General features: G+C 39.1%; 1 protein-coding gene across 10 annotated transcripts in view; it reads right to left on the bottom strand.

Annotated features, from left to right (window-relative positions):
- Smarca2 (SWI/SNF related BAF chromatin remodeling complex subunit ATPase 2) overlaps positions 1-19346 on the bottom strand; it is a 165659-nt gene that overhangs the window by 78130 nt on the left and 68183 nt on the right. For all 10 annotated transcript variants that reach the window (XM_005324077.5, XM_005324078.4, XM_078047582.1 and 7 more), the window contains 5 exons: positions 16585-16827; positions 15088-15201; positions 5299-5406; positions 4501-4587; positions 1156-1202 (listed from right to left, as the gene is read on the bottom strand). In XM_005324077.5, the coding sequence (XP_005324134.2) occupies positions 1156-1202; positions 4501-4587; positions 5299-5406; positions 15088-15201; positions 16585-16827 (599 nt within the window). The remainder of the gene's footprint in view (positions 1-1155; positions 1203-4500; positions 4588-5298; positions 5407-15087; positions 15202-16584; positions 16828-19346) is intronic.

Below are 19346 nucleotides of genomic sequence, written 5' to 3'. Positions count from 1 at the left end.
ATGATATGGAGAAAAGCTAAAGTAGGGCCTTTTTGCTCCACAGTAAACAACTTTTTTTTTTAAGCAAAAGGGCTGTATTATATGCTATTAAAATTTAATTTTAGGGTTAATAGTGCTTGGAAAGCTCACCAGTGCACATGCAATCTACAATACTATCAATGGGTATGCTGTCTTTTGTTTTGGGGGTTTTTTAAATTTATTTTATTTATTTATGTTTTTGGTTCTTTTTAGTTCTACAACACAGTAGAGGATAATTTGATGTATTTATACAAACATGAAGTACATCTTATTCTAATTAGGATCCCCAGCCCCTGGGTATGCTGCTTTCAATAGTCATATTTTCAAATCTTTGTCTTCCTGCTTTCATCCCTCACAGACCACTGCCCCTCAGAGCCGCACACCCTTAGCCGTGTTTCCGCCCCGCAACCCTGTCCAAGCTGCAGGAGTGGAAGTGGCCACAAGTTTCAGGGGAAAGCGGCAAGAACAGGGAGGAGACCCCAGTGTTGTCACTCTGCCTGGGTTTCAGTTCCAAATTCTCCCAGTGGCCCTGTCTGTTCTTGGAATCCAGCAAGGACCCCTCTATCCTAATACATCATCTCTGGAGCAAACCCAACAAAACAGGCTGTCCATTAGTGTAGTCTTCATCTGTCTGTCACTGCAAGGATGATTCCCTTCAATGTCCACTGCTAATGAAAAATCTCTTATACAGACAATTCTAGAATGAATGACTGCAAAATCGTACACGTTTATAGCAGATGAGACATTTCCTTTCATGCACATGAATGTTAAATATCAACGTGAAATTTAATAAGATAAATTTTCTTCCAAGCCCAAGCCACACTTTCAGTTAGAAGTGACAACCCTTGGAGGCTCCAGCAACGTTTTAGAACACTAGGAGACTATTAAGTCTATTAAATGAGATCTATGTCCTTTGAATAGCCACTTGCTCAAGGCAAGTAGTAATTTATGCCAGTAAAGTAAAAGAGAATGCTGATATCATTTTGGTTAACAACTTCTGCCCCTCCACGGTGGAGCAAGGAGGACCAAGGACACTGGTAGTATGTATTTGCATAATAGGAAAAAAAATATAGAAAATGGTAGTGTAGGTAGGACCAATAACACTATATTTTCAAAGGAAAAAAATGTAAGATTTACCCATTGATGACCCCATTTGAATAGCCCAGGTGTTCAGCAAAGGATTCCTTTAAAAGAGAGAAAAGAAAAAAATGACTTTAAAATCTAAATATATTGTTGTTGTTGTTGTTGTTATTATTATTATTATTATTTTGCAGTGCAAGGGATCAAACCCAGACCTCACATGTGCTAGGCAAGTACTGTTCCATGGAACTAATATTATTGACCTAATGGTTTCTGTTTTAGTGAATACGTCCTATGGACTCCTATAGTCAAAGGCAATAAAATAATCAATGAACAAGCAAATACTCAGTGTAGGCTGAACTGGAAATTCAGTGTCTTTGAGGTCAGATTTTCATTCTGCTCTAAATGGACTCCCAGAGGAGAACGTGAGCTCGTCAATGCAACAGGCACTGTGCATCAACCAGCCCAGCACGGAGCAGGCAGTTGTTTCTGGGGACCCACCCACAAGGAGCTCAGATCAGAGTCTAGGTTGGAGGAAGAGCACAACACAAGCAAGTCAGGATTAATAGGGAAACATAAATGTAATGTGAAAACAGTTACCAATAAAAATAATGGCTATTATGTAATGCAGTTCTTAACTGAGTGAAATCCTAACATCTCTCCCATACAGTGCTTTTGTTTTTACAATGAAGGTCCTAAATGTACTCTACCCTCAGTGTTCAGCTTCCACTTTTAGAAGACAGAACTTAGTTACTGAACTCCCTCCAGATTCAGAGGAAGAAATATTTGACTCTGCTCTGGGCTCTCTCCATTCCTACTTTATGGAATCAGAGACCATCTAGGGGTAAATACATCACACCTCTACATTAGCCACCAGTTTTTCCTCCAAGGGGACCATATCTTTCCCTTTGGTTTCTAGTCTCAAATATGCTCATTATTCCTGGCAGGCTCCAGCCACTCAGGACACTGCCCTGTGGCAAAGCCAACACAGATGACAATCAAAATCCCTTCCCTCTTCTAGATTCACACTTTCACTTCCAGATCTGGCCATTCCTTTCTAGATTCTTAGGCTCCATTCCTGTCTCGTAGCAGGATGGGAAAACCAAAGTGATAGTATGTGTCCATAAGACCATGATAAGATTGGGTGATCTGCATCTTTTAAAAAATGCTGCTTTCATGTCTCCATTTCAAAGTTTCCCAGAGAGGCAGTGAGACCAATCTCGAGACAGGGCTTCTGAAATAATGTGGCATCAACAAAGGACTGTGTGGCAACAAAACAAAGGCAAATGCACAGGATACTTCAGACCCGTAACTGCCAATAGATCAGTCAATGACTGTGGGTCTCTTATTTCTAAAAATCAGCTCTTCAAAGTTTTTTTTTTTTTTAAATGTTAAAAACACTGCAAGTCAAAATCTGTTTATTGACAGCTACTTATAAACAGGCAGGCCCTGGGGCTCATTGCTCCAAGCTCCGTCTCCTTTATGACCCTTCGTCCTTCCCAATACTCCAGACAGAAGCTTGAAGACAGAAGACGTCATCTGCCTTCCTTCCCCACATGGCCCAGCACGTTTTGAAGGTTAATTTTTTTATGGTAACTGAAATGAAGTAAGACACTTAATTTTCATAATTTCTAAGTCCCCAAAGCCCTCTATAGATCAGAGTAAATGCCTTAAAATTGTTCTCAGGAAAAAAATGGGACAGTAGGTGACAGGTCAACCTGACAGGACCCTCATCATTTTCATCATTAAGACTTTCCCCACACCCCCAACCCCATATCTACCCAGCGCTAATTCACTGACACCTTATGCCTGATTAACACATTAGTTTCCAAGATGCTTCCTGTGTTCTCATTTAAAAAGTTCACCTACCTGCTGGCTCTACAATCTATTGTTCCCTTTTTATCACAAATCAAGCAGGCTTGAGTGACTTTCTCTACCAAGTTACAGGGACACAGTGGCCTGGGACAGGAACTCACTAATGCCCACTGAATTCTCCTTCATCTATATCTAAATATATGGCTGGTTGGTAAGATTGTTTTTAAAACTGTTATTCCCATTGTCACTTCCCTTCAATCTATAAATATGCCCCCTCCCTTTTATGTTAGAGTCCGGTCTCAACTGTGCTGGGTAATCCTCTATGAATCTAAGCGCTCCACAAGAATCCTATGTCCATGATTCTCTCCCTATCCAAGGACACTCTCCTCTATGTGTGGGTCCTCTTCCCTGTGTCTATGGATCCTCTCTCGTACATCTCAGACACTCTCTCCTAAGGACTTGAAGGCCACAGCAGGGTAAGAGGTTCTCCTAATTTCCCTGCACAGTTGAGATAGGACTGTAGCACAGGGAGGAGTAGGGAATAAATACTCTGACCTAACAGGTGAGCCAAAAATAAAGGAGTAAAAATGAATATTCAAAATTAAAAGTATTTCAACACTTTTTTAAAATCCTGTGATTAAGTTTTAATTTTCTAGAAGCTTTTATTTATTGTTTTTAAATGAACCGCTGTAGACGCTGGAGTCCTGAAGTGATTTTCCTCTCTCTCGCCCAATTTGCAGTGGAAACTAGGCCCTAGACTGGCAAACAATGCCCCCAGGAGCATGTGCTTCCTCAGCAACACTAAAAAAATGGATATGGCAATGGCAGCTCCTCTTCTGCTACAGCCAATTGTCCCTGCTAGAGTGAAACACTACCAGTGTTGGAAGCATGTTCACATGTAGAGAAGAGGGCAGAGAATATCCTCTTCCCTAAAAACAGCTGAGCATCAGAATAAAAGCATCAATTTACATCATCATCACAGTAGAAAGAAGACAGAAAAAATATCAATCTAAGTAACAAGCTACAGCCAGTTTCTTTCACAAAGAAAATATCGAAAGAACACCTTTATCTTTAATATTTACAAATACATCATTTGAATATTTTTGACGACATCCTTTGGAAGAAACTAGATGTGGCTGTCATTAATTTCAGAGCTCCCACTGGAACATGGCAATTCACTCCAACCCACACATGAGCCATTGCTTACACCACTCCTCGCTACTTTAAACTCTTGGTTATAAAATTCCAGATGCTCAGGTGCCAATGAGAATCCATAACCAGGAAATTCACATTTATTAATTCTGCCTAAAGAACTATTAGATCATCCCCTTTTGAATTCTATACATAAGAGTCTTTAGACTTTTTTTTTTTTTATTTTTTATCTCCAAGTCTTTTTAAAATTTTACTTTGAGACGGGGTCTTGTGAAGTTACCCAGGCTGGCCTCCAACTAGCCATTCTTCTGCCTCAGGCTCCTCAACAGCTGGGAGAGTAAGAATGCACCACCACATCTGGCTTGATTTTATTTTTTTTAACTAGCACTAGTAGGATTAGCACAAACAGAATCAAAACACAGGACTCAAACTTACCTCAATGTGCTGAAACATATATGGGTGATTGCAGATTTTTCTCAACTGCATGATAGTGTTCATAAGTGTCTTTGCACCTCCTTTCCCCTGAGAACAAATGGAAAGAATAGAACTAATTATTAATTGATCAGATATTTCCAATTTTTAGAAGCTAGGCTTCAGGGTTAGGAGTGTAAGTCAGTGGTAGAGCACTTGCCTATAATGTGTCAAAATCCCAGTTTAGGTCCAAAATCTCTCTCTCTCACACACACACACACCAAAACAATAAAAGCTAGGCTTCTTATAGAAAGAACAAAAGACCATAGGTTTTCTCAATAACATACACACCTTGCAATCCACAGTTCCTGTTGTTACATGGCTGCTTCTGAGTTAGATATAATGTCTATCTTATGATTAGCTTATCCTATAGGCAAAGTAAATCTTAGAGCATTACATTAAGTTAATGGCTGAATGACTATCTACTCTCTAGGATTTTGGAAGTCAGAGCACAGAACAGATGCCCAGGGAGTAAATCTGGATTTCAAAACCTTTTCAGCTGCCACCCAACACTGAGACAGAAGGTGTTTTCTGCAGAATTGACATGAGTAGAGATAACTCTTTTGGTAACAAGAACATATTCCTTTCTTCCTGCCCCAACATAGTTCAGAGGTTAGAAGATTTCTCTTGGCAGCAACAATAGCTACAAAAAATGCCCAGTAATTTTTTTTAACAAATCAGCATGAGCAGAGATGCTTCTCAGAAATACTCCACAGCCATGAGAAGACACTGAAGCTACGCCAGCTTCCTTCCTCAACGTACCTTCTTATCTTTCTCAGAACCATCTGTGAGGAGGATCCCCTTCGCTTGCATGTGGCGATACAGAATCTTCTGCAGAGCTGACATGTCACACTTGATCACATATTCAACCTAAAGAAAGAAGAGCAAGCAGGTAAGAGCAATAGGGAGAAGGTGCCATTCCAAGATGATTGTTGAGACCAGATCTGGGTGCCACTCCTAAAGCACCAGGACACCTTTCCCCCCTTCTTGGATTCACAGGGTAGGGCTGGGATGGGGTACTGGAGGAGACCGTGGTCCTCACTGTTAAAGGTACCAATATGATAGTTTGAACCCTGAAAGGTTATATATAGCAGAAGCTATACTGTTTTCTAAACTATCTGGACTTAGTTTCGTATCTGAGAGAGGGAATGGCTTCCCAACTGTTCATACTCAAAATGTTTCAATATATGGTATCTCTAGTATTTCTTCTGACTCCCAACCACATCTCCTTTCATATGAACAATTTAGGATAAACAGCAGCTGACCAACAACCTCTGGTTTTCTTTGTAAAACATTTTAATTTGGTCCTATATGACTATCCCTAATGCTAGCCTTAAATAAACTGAGATTTCGCAGCAGGCCCAGGTTGACTGTCACTAATCACTACTCTTGAGAAATGAAAGGACACAACATAAGACAATAGGTGGAAGAGAAGAATTAATAGACACTTGGACACAACTCTATGGCCATCGAAAGGCCATTTCCTGTTGAAACAGGACAAAATCCAATTTAAAACAGTTAAAGGAAATTCGTATGTCCATGTTTTATCACACACCTGTATTACTTTATCATGCTCCTAATGCATAAAATCTGCCTTGCTTATTTCCTATTATTATTTTTCTTTATTAAAATAATTCCAAGAATACAAATGTGCAATTTTCATTAAAAAGTCAGATTAATGCCTAGAAATCTGCAGAATGTGATTAAAAGTAATCAGCAAGCTGCCTAATGTTTAATAAACCGATTAAAAATGATTGGAGTATTTTCAGCTCTGAGGGCCAGAAAGAAGAGGTCACAAATGAAGAGAAGTAGAATGGATTCATTTCACTGTTGCTTCAGAAGGAACCTGTCAGATGGGGGGGACCAGAGTTGATAGTCTTATGCTTCTCACTTTGATGCATCAAGTCAGGTTATAGAAAGGCTTGCTGTTTTGCATAACAGTTAAGAAAAGCAAATAAAATACCCCAAACATGCTTGATCAGGGAAAAAAACCCAAATCCCCAAGTTTAATAAATAAGTATGAACTTAATACAGGCTTTGTGTTTTTCATACTTGATCACGCTATATGCTTAAGTACCTCAGCATCGCTCCTTTTTCTTTTTAAATATCTTTATTTTTTCAGTCTTATTGAATTATAACTGACAAATAAAAACTGTATATTTCTAAGGTGTACAGTGTGATGTTTTGATATACATATACACTGTGAAATGATTACCACTAACCTACTTTTTCCAGAGTTCTTGATTACCATGAAATTTGATCATGATGAAAAAAACTGTTAAACAAATTCAGACTTTAACAAGGACAAAGATATAAATGACATGAAGGGCCAATATTATGGAGCTCTTTCCATGTGCCAGGTCCTGTGCAAAATGCTTCATGTGCCTTTTCTCACTGAAATCATAAAGAGTCACGCCTGATGGTGCATACCTATAATCCCGTGGCTTCGGAGGCCGAGGCAAGTGGATCACAAGTTCAAAACCAGCCTCAGCAACTCAGCGAGTCGCTAAGCAACTTAGCAAGACCCTGACTCAAAGTAAAGTATAAAAAGGGCCAGGGATGTGGCTCAGTGGTTAAGCACCCCTGAGTTCAACCCCAGGTACCATCCTCCCCCCAAAAATACAAGAGCTCTATGATATAATCACCTTTAGTGTACTTTTTATAGCCAGGAAATATGAGCATCACAGAGGTTAAACTACAGGTCCAAAGTGATCCAGACATGCAATGGTGCAGTTAGGATTTGAAACAGACATCATTCTTTAAGCGCTACACTATGGAACACCAAGGAGATTTTCAGGCTTCCCAGCTCTGCCTGGTGTTCACTTTCCGCTAGGCCACTCAGCTGGCTTGTTCACATCCTCCTGAATGTGGGGAGGCTGCCAAATTCTGTTTCAAGGTGCGGAGGGCTGAGGCATGGCATATCCAAAACTAGGGGATGAACCCTTAACCCCCTACCCATCAGTCAGCTACTGCTAAGGGCTAGAGGGTAAGAGCTTGGGAAGCAGCAGACTTGTGGGACTATGCTGTGGACACAGGGATCCAAGTGTCCTGCAAGAGTCCTGTCTGTGAGAACTGAACTCTTCCTTAGAATCTAATGGCTACTCTCGGAAGAAGAAGGTACCCAAGCCTCCTCCCTCATATGATTAGAGGGCAACTGTTTGATACACATGATCAAATAATTATAAGTTTCACAACTACATTTTTCATTTGCTTCTGGAAACTTCCAAACAGCTCTGAGTTTTTTTTTTTTTTTTTTTTTTTTTTTTTTTTTGCTTTTGTACTTTTCTCTAAGCCCGGGATGTCCTTGGCTTTAAAGCTTCTTTCTAAATTCGTTGTACCTTGAGGGCTCTTTTTGAGATTTTCCCCAATCACCCTATCAGTCTATCACCAAAACTAATTTTTCTCTTTAATTCCCTCAAAGAAGATGGCCATAAACTTATCTGATGACATTTTCTCATCATGAAGCCCATCTTCCCAATATGTTCTAAATATTTATTTATAAATTACATGCATGCATTAATATTAATACCTCAAAATATGATGAGTTACTTTTAGGGCATGGGACAATGTTAGAGACAGATGATTTATATCCATATTTCAAGATGCTAATTTGATGATACATAATATTCTTGAAAAATTCCTGCCTTATTACCCTACAATGCAGCTGAAAACCCACTCTAAGATACACAAAGAACTCAAAAAACTTCACAAATACCCCCCCCCCCAAAATAACCCAATCAATAAATGAGTAAAGGAACTAAACAGGCACTTCACAGAAGAAATATAATCAACCAACAAATATATGAAAAAATATTTAACATTTCTAACAATTAGAGAAATGCAAATTGAAACTGCACTGGGATTCCATCTCACTCCTGTCAGTATAGCAATTATCAAGAATACAAGTTATCAGCTCAGGAGGCTGAGGCATGAGGATAGAGAGTTTAAAGCCAGCCTCAGCAAAAGCCAGGTGCCAAGCAACTCAGTGAGACCCTGTCTCTAAATAAAATACAGAATAGGGCTGGGGATGTGGATCAATGGTTGATTGTTCTAAATTCATTCCCTGGTAAATCCCCCCACAAAAAAAGAATACAAGTAATAATAAATGTTGGCGAGGATGTTGGTAAAAAGATTCATTCATTTGTTGCTGGTAGGACTACAAATGGATACAACTACTTTGGAAAGCATTATGGAGATTCCTTAGAAAGCATGGAATGGAACCACCATCTGACCCAGTTATCCCATTTCTCAACTTATGCCCAAAGGACTTAAAATCAGCAAACTACAGTGATACAACAGCATCAATGTTTATAGCAGCTCAATTCACAATAGCCAAGTTATAGAACCAACCTAGGTGCCCTTCAACAGATGAATGGATAAAGAAAATGTGATACACACACACACACACACACACACACACACAATGGACTAGTAATCAGCCACAAAGAAGAATAAAATTATGGCATTTGCTGGTAAATGGATGGAACTGGAGAATATTGTACTAAGTAAATAAACCAGTCCAAAAAACCAAAGGTCAAATCTTCTCTCTGACATATGGATGCTAACCCATAACAAGGGAAGGTAGGGAGGGGAAGTACAGACGTACATTGGATTAGACAAAGGGGAATGAAGGGAAGAGAGAGGAGATGGGAATAGGAAAGACAGTAGAAAGAATCAGACATTACTCCTCTATGTTTATATATGAATACACCACCTGTGAAACTCCACACCATGTACAACCACAAGAACAGGATCCTAATTAGGGTATGTTACACTCCACATATGTATAACATATCAAAATGCACTCTCTACTGTCATGTGTATTTTAAAACAACAAAAATATTTTAAAAAAAAGAATCAGAGAAGAGACAGGATGATATTCTTTCCATTGTTTACCCCTATTTACATTTTTTTTATTTCAAACTTTATTCCTTTGTAGAATCTTTTAAGCCCTTCTGGGGACTAGAGTTATTAGTTTAGTAAAAAAAGGAGGGGTAAGACAAGATAATACGAATGGAAGAAATGATTTACAGTAGAAGGGGTAGAGAGAGAAAAGGGGAGGGGAGGGGAGGGGAGGGGAGGGGAGGGGGGATAGTAGAGAATAGGACTGACAGCAGAATACATCAGACACTAGAAAGGCAATATGTCAATCAATGGAAGAGTAACTGATGTGATACAGCAATCTGTATACGGGGTAAAGTTGGGAGTTCATAACCCGCTTGAATCAAACCGTGAAATATGACGTATTAAGAACTGTGTAATGTTTTGAAAGACCAACAATAAAAAAAAAAATCAGATAAGGGGCTAGGATGCAGGTATAGCGCTTGCCTAGCATGGAAAAGGCACTGGGTTCAATGCCCAGCACCGCAAGGAAAAAAAAAAAATCAGATCATATCAAATCTGCTGATCTGGTAAAATATATGGTTTCCACAATATGTAGAAAATGAATGAGCAGGCAGTAAGGATGAATGGGCATCAGGTGCTATACTGGTGGAGGTTCCTGCTGGGTTAACCTAGGCATGTCAGACCCTCTGATATACACACACGGTATGGTGTCAATCTGAATATTAAATAACAATATAGCTTAATGTTTTTATTTTTTAAGAAAAAATAAACGTGTGGAGTTTCTAATATCATTCTGCATCTGAAGGGATCACTAGTGTGCACCCTCCCTCACACACATCCCCCTATGTGTGCACCAGAGTCTCCTGACCTAAAAGCACCTGAATGCCTGGACCATTCACCCTGTTAGGCTGGGTGATGTCGCCTTCCATTGCTACACCAGCACCTGGTATAAGTAGATCTCATCTTCCAAGGACAAGTATGTAGACCCCTCATCCCAGGCCTCCCATTTCTGGGGTAGCCCCTATGCCTGCCATGAGGTCTGAGTGCAGGACAATGCACAGAATAGGCATCTAATAGCTATGAATTGGGAAAAGGGACAGAAAGAGTGATACCATGTAGACACACAGACTCATAAGGAAAGGGCAAAACAGGTTTCTCTAACAGTGGTACCAACTTCAACTTGGTGGGGTCTGACTTCACCCTCCACAAATACGGTGGCATCTGAGTATACAGCACACATGGGAAAGTCCCTCAAAATATACTGGTGCTACAAAAGTGAAATTTGTGATTTCTGGGGGCTAACTCCCCCCATAAGTTAGCCTCGTAAGAGCCTAACTTAGGGGGGGAGTTAGCCCTCAGAAATGGGCTACTTTTGTTCAAACTGTATGAAAACTTAAGATGCTGATCTCATGTACATGATCATTATATCCTAAGAATTCTATGCTAACAAATGGTCAAATTGGTCCTACAAGTAGGCAAATCTATTGATTATACTGATGAACAATCTCTTCCCAAATAACCCTGTAGAAGAATTTAGCTTTATTCATAATTTATGTCTGCATTCTGTCCTACATTTACAATTTCCATTCCAAAAGTATGGATTATTGGATAAATGAACCCAGAGGACTGTGTGTGATATATTAGGACTTTATGAACTGAGAGGATTTTTTTTTTTTTTGGTACTGGGAACTGGACTGGTGATGTAGTTCAGTGGTACTTTACCACTGAACTACATCACCAGACCTTCTTATTTTTTTTTTTTATTTTGAGACAGGGTCTCACTAAGTTGCTAAGGTGGCCTTGAACTTGTGATCATTCTACCTCAGCCTCTCAGTTATAGGCATGTGTCACCATGCTTGGCTGAACTGAGATTTCTAAACAACACGATTCAATTTATGAAAGCTTGGGGTTCTAGAATCCATATCATGAGCAAGGAATGAATGATGGTAATGATTAACTAGAGTAAGTATTTTAAGCTTTTATATGATGAATGTACAAGTTGTCCATCTCAACAAAGCTTTTCCAAGTGTTTGACACAAATTATATCAAAGTCAGGATTGATTTCAGTTAGGCCAACCTCTCTCTGATTAACCTCAGACATCATATACATATTTTAATATATTTAGACATCAATATATACATAGCCAGCTGTGTAGCTGATTTTTGATGACATGAATTAACAAAGGAGAGAGTCAGCACAGACAAGCTCAAATAAGAGTTAAATCAAAATATCAATTTTCATTTAGCTTAAGTTGTTTTATATAGTCCTTTTTCTATGAACTGGACTCTTTCCTGAGAACAGGAACTCTGCTGGCAGATTGGTGGTAGTGGCACAGTGTACTCCCTTGCTTATTAAAGGTTTCACTAGCCTTACAGTAATGCTAACTTTTTATACAACAGAGATGCAGTCATCAAACGGTGGCCCTTCTATACCTGCTTTAGTTTGACCAAGGAAGTACATGTAAACATGCTCAATACTATTAGACATTAGAGAAATACAAGTTAAAGTTAAAACATACCACTACAACGTGTTGAAATGGGCTAAAGATGTTTTTGAAAACTGACAGTTCCAAGTACTGATGAGAGTGTAGAGGAACTGGAATGTGCACACTTTAAGAGTAGGTCTATAATGTGGTTCAGACAGAGTAGAAGCCTCTGACAGAATGACATATACAATGACCCCATGGTCAAGCAGTCACAGTCCTAGGTGTTGACCTAAGTACAATGAAAACCCACGTCCACACAAAACCCTTTACGTGAGTGTTTATAGCAGCTCTAACTTTAATTGTCCAAAACTAGAAATAATCCAGATGTACCCTCAACTAAATGGTTAAACAAACTGGGGTGTCCATATAGCAGAATGATACAAAATATCATTAATGGTAAAAAATGAACCAGCTGTTGATAGGAGTAGCAACAGATGACTCAAAAACATTAGGTGGACTGCAAAAAAGCAGATGCAAAAGGTGACTGATAGCCTAAATCCACTCAATGTGGAAAGACAGCCGATTACGGGTCACCTGAGGCTAAGAGCAGACAGAGAGGCTGATTAAAATGATGACACCAGGGATCTTTATTTGGAGAGGAGTGATGGAATAGTTGTATAGTTTGGGTGTACACATGCTTAATGTAACTATGCATTTGAAAACCCATTGAACTATATACATAAAAAGGAGTGAATTTTACTATCTGTAGATTTTAAAAACACTTTCTTGATTCTTTTCATAAATACCTTTGAGTACGACTGCTATGAACATATTTAGCCTTTTCCTGCCATCAGCCATGATTCCTCCATAGGTTCTTACATGGGCCAAGAAACACACATGTTGCTTGTGGTTATAAGCAGGTGGTAGCAGAAGAGCCCCCTCAACCTCAAGAAGGATACTTAAAAAAACCCTAACAAAGCACAAAGTGGAGACTGAATGTCAGCCAAACAAGATCAAGACAGCCACAATCACATGCAATGTGACTGGTCCCCGAAGACACTGAATAGTTTATGGGGACAGAGATGTGGAAGGGCCACCGAAAGCACAGCAAAGAAGAGGTGACAGTGAGAAAGAACTTGAAGTGGGCAAGAAAATGGATCTCCCCTTAGTGACAGAGGCAGGAACATTAGTGGAAGATAAGGACCATGGGAGCAGCTGGATAGTGTCATAACTACTATACCCACTTAATCCTCATGACGATTCTGCAAGGCAGATATGTATATGTTCCAGTTCACTGATGAGAATACTAAGACCCCTTTGGGTAAAATGACTTGCCTAAGTCCACACAGTTAATAAGGAGCAGAGAAGGCAGTGGGGACTCATGCCCACTGATGGGCAGAGCCCATGATTCCCATTCCACAAACAGCCTCCAGGGAAAAGGTAACATGGTTAATTTTAAATCATGCATACCTATCAAGGTATCCATAAACAATATAACCCACAGAGTATTTTACATACCTTCAATATTATACTCCAGTTATTGAAGAGTATAGTATATTTATGCAGGAGACTTACTCATGACAATCTGAGAGGAAATACTTTTTTTTAAGTTTATCATCCTTTAAGGGTACTCAGGAAACTCTCTTGTAGAAAGAACTACAAAGTAAACATTTAGTAAAGCAAAGAATTCCTTTGTGGTATACCTGATCCCCCCATAATCTTTATGCTGCAAATGTCTGAATTTTTTCTGGATTGGTTTTTCTTAAAGCAGGACATATACTTTTAATTTGTAATGTGTTTCTAGAGGTCTATCTACATTAGCGAATCCTGGAAGTAAATAAACAAGACAATTTATGGAATAAAGGACTTCAGTCAACTACCTTTTATTTTATACCTCTTCTAAAGAAAAAAAAATGAAGTCCAGGACATACTAAAATCATTAGCAATCCATCAATAACTTGCAGGACCACAGTAACAGCAAGACAGGAAGTACAGCAAGACAGCCAACTTGACCACAGCACTCCCTTGCCAGTTTATCTATTCAGCAACTCAACTCCATCTTGAACAGAAACCCCAAGAGGCCAAGACCACAGGAAGTCACAGTGAGTATCAATAGCACTCAATCCATAAGATGCATACACTAGCAAAATAAGATACTTCAATGCTTAGACTTTTACTAGGATAAGCATGACATAATTGTTTAAAATTTTTTTTCTATTAATGAATAGGAGATATTTCAGGGAATAAAAGTTTCTCTTGGCAAAATGATCACTTTTGTAAAGCATCTTGCCAACTCCAACTTTAAAATGAAGAGGATGAACCAATCTGTCCAAAAATAGTTGTTACCCAGAAAGACCACAAACATATAAAAATAAGACATTTCAGAATTAGCTGATGTAAAGAAATGCAAATAAAAATATCTCATGCAACAAATAATATGCAATGTTAAACAATCTATCTTTAAAACTTACACTTCTAATGTGTAGGGTTTCCAAAATAAGATCAGAGAAATATTAAAGTAATACTCAAATTCAAGCCAAAACTGTAAAGCTAAGAAAAAAAATTCTGAAACACTGAAAACTCAGTTTCCAAATCTTAAATTTTAGGTATAGGACAAAAACCAGGTCCCAGATGGGCTGGGGTTGTGGCTCCGTGGTAAAGCACTCGCCTCGCACATTTGGGGCGCTGGGTTGGATCCTCAACACCACATAAAAATAAAATAAAGATATTGTGTCCAACTACAACTAAAAAAACAAAATTAAAAAAAAAAAACAGGTCCCAGAATAATTAGATGATGTGTCTGTAGTCTGCAGGACGGTGACATCACAAATATCAAACACTGAATAAAGTTCCAGGAAATTAGGCAGATGCTTCCTATGTCCTTTGATGATAACAACACAAGTCCCAAACCATATATTCTTATTGGATTACAAGCAGAACAAGTGTAGTTCCTGCAACAGTGAACTCAATGAGGTCAGTCACTTTAAAAAAAAAAACAAAAACAAAAAAATCTCAGGTTAAAATGTGTTGAGACTCAATGAATTTGATAATTTCATAAAACCTAGTCAAAATCTTTTAGAAACCAGGCTGAGAATGCTATAATTTCCTTTCTCTCTCTTGCTCTATTTTGATAGAGCACTTTTAGAATATTTAGGATATTTTCAAGACACCTGTTAACTAAAATATAAACTTGTTATTTCAGAAACATGATTTCAGGGGCAGGTACTCAAACATATTTGCAGGGGGTAAAAAACTCATAACTTTTGATTTTGCAACATACTTTTTCTGGAAGCTGAGATTCAACTTCTTTCTTCAGTCTCCTCAATAAAAATGGTCTCAACACCTTATGTAGACGCCTGATGATCAATATGGTTTCTTCTTCATTTAAATCCACCTACAAGGGAATCTTGGATGAACTTGATTTTTTTAAAAAAAGGATATTTCATATAATAAAACTTTATGTTACATGTATTACATGTGTCAATACATGATTGAGATGTTTACATGCATTAAAACCTGGTTATGCTGGTCCCATATGCCACTAAATTCTCTTCTACCTGCCCATCAGGTGGTAACAAAGTGACCTCCAGATATATGTTTTTGTCTAAATACTTACTTCTGTGGAAAAAGACCCAGAAAACGAGTTTTAGATCAGTGTGTTAACAGCCCAACATTTTCTAGATTGACTGGCAATAAAGACTGACTGCAGGTTGAGACAGAACGGGAAGAAAAAGAACAACAGTAAATGTGTTCCTACTTCAAGCTTCAGCCTTCAGTTACCCTGACCTGTGGTTGTTGCAGATGTAGAAACTCACTGGGATACAAGGACTTGAACATGAAAAGAGGAAGAACACGAGTAGATCCAGCTTATGCTGGTGGGTCTCTAAAACTCTCCACCTGCCCTCTCTGCTCTGATGTTGTTCAAGTTCTGTTTTATAAAATCTCCATATTATTTCATTCACCTTCCTCTGTTAACCTCTAGGGGGCAGAGTAGATCGAAACTACTTTCCACAAATGGACCAATTACCAACCAGCCGACAAATGGCAGCTGTGCCTACAAGGAACCTCAAGATTAGAGGGCCAGAGTTCAAACATAAATATTCCTATCCTAAAACATTCTTAGTGGCTTTTCATTCCTGTAGTTAAGGAACCACTAATCAAAATGGCATGCATCCATTTCATTTCTTCCTTTCATAAGTGAATTCTAAGAGAAGAGAGCTGAAGGAACGATAATAATGAAATGGAAATAGTCTGCTCTAGTTCTGATGAGGATTTATGTGCATTCAAAATGGAGGCTCATGCTGAAACCTAAAAAAACATGGTGCAGGAAATGAATGTAAACTAGTTTAGTTTTACACAGAAACTCTACATGGAAATACTTCAAAGAGTAATCTATGTTTATAACATGGAAAGATTCATTGTAGGGTTTGTATTTAGTTGATTGAGTTGACCTGGTTAAATTAATTTGGTAAATATCTCCAGGTACACCTTTTTTTCTGTGGCTATAGCAGTCAAGCCTTCCTCCAAGTCAGGAACATTCTCTAGTGGCCTGGGACACAGGCTGGCAAAAGGCAAAGGGGTCAGAATACCCCACACACCCCTGAATTTGGAAGGGAAAATAATCCTAGAATAAGGCTATATCCACCCACTGATTGGAACCATAAAGCTAGTCACATGGTAAGCCACCCTGTGGGAGTTTTGTGGCTCTACTATTCTCAACTCTAGGCCCCTTGATTTCATATCATGCATTAGGAAAAAAAAAAAATTCAACAAGTACCCTTTCACCAGTCATGGCAAATGGAGCATTAAACCACTGTTCAAATGTGCTGCAGCTCTTGAAAATTGTGGGGAGGAGGAAGTTCAGGAGGGCCCAGAGTTCAGGAAGTTTATTTTGCAGAGGGGTCCCAGTCAAGAGGATTCTCCTGGGGGCCACGTAGTGAGTGTTCAGGACCTGAGTCAGCTTGCAGTGATGATTCTTCATTCTGTGGCCTTCGTCCACTATCATGTATTTCCACCGAATCTGCAACACAAAAGGAAGGGCCAACAACATACACTGAGCAAGAGAAAATATAATTTCCAACTGGCAGGTGAGGGTGAGGAAAAACCTAAGAATCCATACTTGGTACATAATGTGGCATAATAAGAAGAAAAAACGATCTCAACACACTATTTCCCAGGCCTGATAGAGCATAGAAAATATCTTGTGGTAATGGAATGTTAAAGCAACATTCTTCTGCAGAGGATGCATGACTCCAAGTCACCCTTTATGAGGAAGGAAACTTGGGCCCAAAATGAAATGGTTGATCCTGCATCTCCCCTCCAGTTCTCCTTCTATCCATACTGTCTTATGTCAGCTATTCCAGACTTCATGGCCATGGCACTGCTCACATAAGCACAGATTATATAGGTACCCACTTGAAGCCAAAGTTCATGTCTGATGTTTCCAAGATAGTACCAGCAGGAATCTATAGCTGAGATACTCTTAGCTTTGCACCTTCTTTTTTTTGGGGGGGGCAGTAATGGGGATTGCACTCAGGGGCACTTAACCACTGAACCATCTCTCCAGTCTTTTTTTATGTTTTTATTTTGAGACAGGGTCTTGCCAAGTTGTTTAGGACCTTGTTCAGTTGCTGAGGCTGTCTTTGAAATCATGATCCTCCTGTCTCAGCCTCCCAAGCTGCTGGGGTACAGGCATGCACCACCAAGCCCGGCTTGTACCTTCTTTTCTCTTAATATAAGCTAGCTACTACCTTTAGGGCTTGGCACAGTGTTGGTTTTTATGTTGTACCCTTTTGTTTTGTTTGAGTTGATTGCTAACCGTAAAAAGTTAAGACTATTTCACATAAAAATCTGAATGTTCAACTTCTTCTCAAGCATCTGGGTTCCCCCAATTCATGCATATTTCTTACCTGCGAGATCTAGAACCTGTTTTATCAAAAATAAAAATACACTCACTGGCAAAGAGGCAATGCAAAAACCTTATTCCTCTGGTTATGTCAAAACTGCAAAATTCAACAGGACAAATTCCCCCACATGACTATCACAAAGTCAATAATGGCCATGGCATGATCCTCCTTCCTCTGTCTATTCCTTTTCTCTTTCATATCTTACCCTCAGCCCTCTTCTGACTGATGGTGAGGGATGTTCCACTAAGCCTTTCCATTCCCTGCACAACAGTGGCAATGGCCAAGAAAAGCATCTGTTGCTCAGATGTTCCTGGACCCTGCTGCAAAGCTCTTAGTGAGAGGAAGCTGACAAGCAATGTATTTACAGTCCTCACCTTCCTCATGAGAAGCACCAGTACACTGGGGAAAAGGAAAAAATCATCAGTCTGGCTGGAATATACAGGTAAAAGGAACCACCAGAATCTTTTTCACTTTCTCTACAGTGTTTAAGAATGACTACAGTTGAACAGTCAACTCTCACAGACCTACCAAAGCATGAACAGAGGCCTGCAGACCAAAAATATACTAAAATAAATACTCTTAATCGATATTCCTGCCTAATTTAGCTTATGAAATCATAAACAAGGAAGCAGAGGCCTTTGATTTTGCTATTGGGTCTACTACTAATTAGGTCTTCCTCTTGGAAAAAAATTACTACCCCTTTCTGGAGCTCCAACTCTCCAGCAACAAATAAAAGCAATGTATCTCATTACCAGGCGTCTCCAATGAATTTTGAAATACATATGCAGAAGATACGATGTGAATTATTTTAAAAAGGATCTCAAATGTACAAACACATTCCCTTAGTAATAATGGAAACACGTCATTTTTGACATTGTCAAATTCATCTCTGACTGTGAGGAATGGGAACACAGCACTGTTGTCAGTGCCATCTCAATTATTAAACCTCCCCTGGGAACACGTTTCCTTTATGCTATTTCCTATGATGCCATGAAGGGAACTCTCAGTTCCCAGAGCAAAGGTTTAATGCAGAGATAGAACAAACCCCCAGAAACAGAGATTCTGTTCAATTCTGGCCATAACTCAGTTTCAGATTATAGTGGTTTCAAAACCCCACAGGGTAAAAGAAATTACCAAGAGGGAAAAAAAATAAGTTTTCATGATTTGTTCCATGAAAAACCCTACTTCCATCTTTCCACATGAACATATTCAGAGATAAGACGATATAAATGGAAAAGAAAAACCCTTCTCTGTTGTGCTAAAGGACAACATAGCACATACAAATGAGGAGACATACAGGTCACAGAAACAACTCTTTTTCAGCTTCAGATAAATAGTCACAGAACATCCCTGAGTAATCTGAGCAATGATCGCCCATCCTTTTACCAGGAAAAAAACAGAAAACAGATACAGCACAGGAGACTCAGCTTGAATAAGTGCTCATACGGAAAGGGACCATATGGAGAGGTACCTACTCATCTTTGGAGAGAGAGAGAGGCACCAGAGGAATGAAGTTACGCTGACAATAACCCAGGGCGACAAAAACAATTATTTCTTCCCAAGCACATTCAGGGTTATTGGGAAGAAAAGCTGCCAAAGAAACCAAAGAAACCCAGGTGAATTTTTTTAGAAG

This window comes from Ictidomys tridecemlineatus, chromosome 4, assembly GCF_052094955.1.
Source record: "Ictidomys tridecemlineatus isolate mIctTri1 chromosome 4, mIctTri1.hap1, whole genome shotgun sequence".
In the NCBI taxonomy this organism is placed as follows: domain Eukaryota; kingdom Metazoa; phylum Chordata; class Mammalia; order Rodentia; family Sciuridae; genus Ictidomys; species Ictidomys tridecemlineatus.
The sequence above is the reverse complement of the archived record's forward strand: the minus strand, read 5'-3'. Positions and strand labels throughout refer to the sequence as shown.